The 5,898-nt window shown below is 42.3% G+C and overlaps 1 protein-coding gene across 1 annotated transcript in view; it reads left to right on the top strand.

Annotated features, from left to right (window-relative positions):
- The window catches only part of AXIN1 (axin 1), a 240,734-nt gene that overhangs the window by 140,419 nt on the left and 94,417 nt on the right, over positions 1-5,898 (top strand). Inside the window, exon 3 of the mRNA XM_006020869.3 lies at positions 2,138-2,278. Coding sequence (XP_006020931.1) covers positions 2,138-2,278 — 141 coding nt within the window. The remainder of the gene's footprint in view (positions 1-2,137; positions 2,279-5,898) is intronic.

Below are 5,898 nucleotides of genomic sequence, written 5' to 3'. Positions count from 1 at the left end.
TGGAACAACTCGTGTGGTTGTTCAGACGACCGGACCACCTGCGTCGTGATTGCAGGCGGCGTGAGTAAAGTTTTTTGCAACCGATAAGTTGTGTCTGCCTCTCCATTCACCAGCCCGCCCTAACGTACGACCAATTTGTAACGTAACTGGAGTCGGCTCTGGCCGTCCGAGACAGTAGTGATTGATCATACTTATAACTGATTTAACTTTTCAGCTGTGGCCTGGAACAGTTCTTGTCTACACTGCCTTTCAGTTGGACAATCTGAAAGTTGTCTTCGAGCCAAATTATCAAACGCATCAGTTTGTGGAGTGCTTTGTGAATCAAAATCTGCCAACTTTCAAACCACTTTAGAATTTCCATGAACACATTTTCAGCCACAAACTTAACTTGCTCTTCAATTTTGCCCTGTTTTAGAAGACTCTGTAATTTAAGCATACACCGTGTGCTGGGTGTGCTCTCAAACTTGTCACACACAGATTGCTGGTAGTATTTAATCTTCTTTGCATGGTAGCAAACTGCTTTAAACCATGAATTCCACCTTGTAAGCACGGTTCTGGTGAAAGTGACATAGTCGCATTTAGATCCTCACTTTGATTGGTGATGGACTCCCTGTATTGAAGCTTACAGGCTGGACAGTGTTTGAATGATTTTTAGAAGAAGAAACCAGGATATGCACATCAAGAAAACATGTGCATCAGCTATGACTTACTAAAGAAAGGATGTGTGCATTGCAGGTAACATGAATTGCATTGGACATCATTCCATGGAACGCATCAGAGAATACTTTGCACATATACATAGCATGTATATGAGAAGTATAAAAAATGCTGAGATCTTGTTAAATTCTAAGCCATACTTTACAACAGCCTTCAGTACAGCTTGTGCGACAGTTAAAAAATTTACAGACTTGAGTTGAACCAGCTCTGTTTGAAAAACAAACACGGTTGCAGTCTTTCCAGCTCCCAGGTACAATTAAAACGCGGAGTACATAGTTGTCTTCTGCAACTGTTGATTCGTCTGCTACAACTAAAAATGAATCATATTCTGTCAATGAAGATTTTGTAGACTGAACATGCAAAGCAGTTACTTCTGGTAGATAATCCTGGCTAAGTTTGTTTGCATGTGGGAAACTCCCAGCATTTGGTATGTACTTGCTGAAATACTCCCTTAGTTTTAGGTTATCAATTTTTCCAAAGGTATGTTGGCAGTAGTGAATGCCTCCAGTAGCTCAAATGTAGCTTCTCTTCTTGTTAAATTGCTTTCAGTGATTCTTTTAAATATCAAGGACATTGTTGTTTGTTTATTGACCTCAGCCTCTGTAGAAGTCTTTCACTTTCTTGATCCATCCAGAGGTACGTTGCAAGATTGAACAAAACAATTTACCACTATCTGAATGTGAGGTTCCTGTAAGGAATTATTACCAGCTGAAATGTATTTAGCTTTCTAAAATTTATTTTCAGTCATCTTCATGCTTCAAACTGTTGCATTTAAGATGGGGCTGAAACATGTTATTCTACCATACTGAACAAGTAGACAGTAACTCAGTCATGTGATCTATGACTAGTTATATAGTTATATTGTCTTTGTATTGTGGTAAGCATTGGGACATTCTTAAACAGCGTATTATGTGAATAATACGCATTTCATTTTTTTAAGTTGATTTTGTGGACAATCCCATATTTCCTGGTTATCACAGACAATCCCATATTTCACATTTTCTGCAAAATCCACAGAACCGTGATTTAAGTAGACCTCTAATTATAAACTATTTTGTCTCTTACTTTAAACTACCCTAGCTTTTGATGGGAAGGGTAGCATATACATCAAATAAACAAACTCTTGTGGTAAATATCTATATTATAAGACAACACCTTTCTAGCCTAGTGTTGTGATGTTTTGTAAATATTCCATCACGTTTGTGCTTGTTTCTGTTTATTAGCTTATGATCTTTGAAGTTGAGCCTTCATTGCTTTCTCTGCCATCCTAACCAGGAAATCCTTTATTGAATTGACCATGAAGGAAACCTCTAAAACAGACAGTAACCAATTCTTGCCAGTTCAGGCTCACTTGCTTAGAACCTGTGGTGACTGCAAGGTACAAGATGGTATGATCTGAATTTTATTTTATTTTTTCCAGGCATGGACCATGGAGAGAACCAGTTAACCCTTACTATGTCAACACAGGGTATGCTTTAGCACCAGCCACCAGTGCCAATGACAGTGAGCAGCAGAGCATGTCAAGTGATGCGGACACTATGTCACTGACAGACAGCAGTGTGTAAGTAACCTTTTTCTTGGGAATGGGCTTAGCATGAAACGGATGAAATAGGATATAACATATATGTTCCTTGTTTCTGGGATTTGACTGTAGATACAGTTTTGAAAATAGCACGCTGGCTTTGTCTGTTGGCAGAGACCCTGGATTATTAGGTTCAATTTTTTGTGTAGGCATATCCCCTGTTAAGTAGCTGATATTTTATATATTAGGCACAAGACCAATTTATTTTTCATTTTAGCTATGTCGATTTACCATTTCATGTGCAGGTGCAGTGTTTTGGGAACATTTGTGACATAGTCAAACTCTGTATCAGCACAATGACTGGTAGGAATTTCTGTCACATTTTCTAATGGCAACCAGCAACTATCAGGCCTACACTAAAGGTAGGTTTGTTAGACATCAATTGTTTTTGAGCTGTTTCCCCACAGGCATGAATCAAAGGGAGTAGAGGCAAGGCTTTGACCCACTGCTGTATTTTATTAATCTTGTCATCTGAAGGGGCCCAGTGTTGTCATGACAAACACGGTCCTTTTGGATGGCTGAGTTCCATACTAAGGCAGGGTAGATTTGCACATTTAGGCTAAGTACAGACAGTCAAAAAGACCTAGGCTGAATCTATTCAGTCTTCACATGTGCTAGGCTGTATAGATTGAATCTATAAGCAAGTAAACAGGCGTTCACTTTTGATTTTAGAAATGGAGCTGCATGCCTGCAGTGGGCCAGGGTGGAAGTCAAGGGGCACTGGATTGCACCTCCCAGCTCGGTTGGAGCAGACAGCTTGGGTCAACACTAGCCCACCTACCCTGCAAGGGAGGGGTTTGCGGGGGAGGTGCAAAGCATCCTGGGATGGTGGGGGACTGCAGGTTAACTTGAATCTGTAGGGGAATCTGGGACAGAAGTTCAATAAACTGATTTAACCTAAATCAGTTAAGTCTGATACTACATTCATCCAGTTTATCTTAAACTGGTTTCAGCCATTTTGCAAGTGGTTTATATGCACTGAACTTCTGTTGTGTTACAGATTTAAACTGGTTTCTGATTGTTTATACTTATTTATGTGTAATTTCTGTTCCTAGTCTTATAAACTAACCAAAGTAGGTAGATATATATTAGGGGTGCACCAATAAAGATTTTTTGGGTCGAAACCGGTGGCCAATTATTAACAAGTCATATCAGCCAATAGCAATCCGATTGCTGACATGCAAGCCTGGCAGCTTGGAGAGCAGCATCCGGATGGTAAGTCTGTTGGGGAAAGAGGTGTGGGAGGGGGAGTAGATCAAAGTCTCCACAGTGAGAGAGGGAGTGGGGCTGGGGCAGAGGTAGGCACTGCCCAGCTGGGGCAGGCCAGAGCCACAAATGGCTCATCCAGGCAGCACGAGGAGGGAGGCATGGCTTTCACTGCTATGTGCACAGGCATGGGGGGCATGTGCCCCTTGGATCTGTCCGCAGGGCAAGGGCAGGCTGCCACTGTGGACTTGGGCTGGGGGTGATACTGAGCTCTTCCCAGTGGGGGGTTGGGCCAGGGCTGCACTTAGGATAGGCAGCGGCAGCCCAGGGTGAGGGTCCCCCCATTCCCCCCACTTCCCAGTGCCTCCGCCACCCGCCCCGAGCACAGCCCCGGCTCAACCTCACCCCCCACTGGGAAGAACCCCAACACCACCTGCAGCCCCAGCCCACAGCACCAATCTACCCTCACCCCAAACACATATCCAGGGGGCATGTTCCCCCCATGCCTTCCCCAGGGGTGCGCACAGCAGTGGGATCGCCTCCCACTGCACCTCCTGGACAAGCTGCTCACAGCTCTGTCCTGCCGCAACTGTGCAATCTGCACCCCCATGCCCCTTCCCTTCCCCACAACAGACTTACCTGCTGGACACTGCTCTCCACACTGCTGGGCTGCACTCCTGGATGTGCGAATGCTGCAGCTGCACCCATGCACTCAGCATTTATTGATGACATTATTGGCCACATCAGCCAAAAAAAGCCATTGCCATTAATGTCAATTTTCCTTTTATTGGTGCCGATACGATATGGACCGATATATTGGTGCACCTCTAATATATATATCTATTTTGGCATGTAGGTATATATACATGTGCATATCTATCTAGCTTAGTTAGTCTATAAGGTTCAAATCTACCCTGCCTTCTACTCAACTTCAGACTAACATGGCTAATCACAGCTTTCTAAAATAAGGGCCATGTAAACATTTTCACACTTAGGTGTGATTTCTACATTCAATTATGTGATTTCCAAGTTTAGTGATGTCTAGTTGCATAATAGCTCACAAGAATAAGGATGGCCCAGTAGCTGGGATACTAGCAGAGGACTTAGGAGATGTAGGCTCAAGTCCTTGCTCCTCTGCCATACATTGCCTGTGTAGCCCTGAGCAAGTCACTTAAGGTATGTCTGTACTGTTTCCCCAGTGCTTTCTGGCTGCTGCCAAGAAGCACAATCCTGACTGCCTACCCATTTTTATTTTTCATGTGCCAAACCCAGAAATAAGGCCCCTATAGCAGTTCTCCTGCCTTATTCCTGGATTTAGTGCATCTAGAACAGGAGCCAGTGGGTAGGACCATATTCCCCAGCAGCAGCTTCAAGAGCAGCATGAAAGTAGTATACATTTTCTTCTTAGTCTCTCTCTGCTTTGGTCCCCATGTGGCAAATGAGGGTAATAGGACTTTCCTATATCAAAATGTATCTGAGGATAAATGCATCAAAAACTGTGAAGCTGTCAGATAGCTACATAGGAAATAATTGTGACATCAAAACATTTGATTGATGCTAGGCCATACTTATTCCTTTGCCCTGATTCTAGTCCCCAAATTATCACTGATGTTAAATGACATTTGCTATTATCTGGTGTCCGCATCTATATCATAACTACATGTCCTGAATTGTGCCTTTTTCTTGCTAAATGTGCAGTCAGTAATTGTTGTCAGATAAAAACAGTGAATTGTCAAGTAACAATGATCTATTACAGTGGTTTTCAACCTGTGGTATGCTGACTATGTTCAATCGAAGATGACTATGTTCAATCAAAAGTGAATATCCACACTTACAATTCAAAGGGGTCTGCACCTCCTTTCAATAATTTTTAGGGGTTCACAAATGAAAAAAGGTTGAAAACCACTGATTTATTAGATTACTAGTATCTCCTTCAGGCTATTTTTAATATGCAAACAGAATAGAGTGAAACAACTTGAGAACAAAATAATTTGATTAAGCCATGATGAGTTCTCTGTGTAGAAGGATGATGAAAGTGTACTAAAAAAGACAGAGGTACTATAGAACTACTAATAACAGATCACTTGTGGAGACTGACAGTTTAAGCAGTTCAAAAGGGGATTGAATCATAGAAAAGTAGAACTTGAAGGGACCTTTGGAGATCATCTAGTCCAACTTCCTTCCTGAGTGAGGCAAGATCATCCGTATCCAAACCATTCCATACAAATCTCTGTCTAACTTATTACTAAAACTACACAGTGAATTATTTCACACAACTACAAGGCATATCGCCCTAACCTGCCACAGGTAAAACAATGGAACAACAATCTTCTGCTGCATGGGTTGTTAAAATGTACTCAAGATATCTTAGGAAGAGGACCGTGCACCCTGCT

Source organism: Alligator sinensis, unplaced genomic scaffold (assembly GCF_000455745.1).
Source record: "Alligator sinensis unplaced genomic scaffold, ASM45574v1 scaffold410_1, whole genome shotgun sequence".
In the NCBI taxonomy this organism is placed as follows: domain Eukaryota; kingdom Metazoa; phylum Chordata; order Crocodylia; family Alligatoridae; genus Alligator; species Alligator sinensis.
The sequence above is the reverse complement of the archived record's forward strand: the minus strand, read 5'-3'. Positions and strand labels throughout refer to the sequence as shown.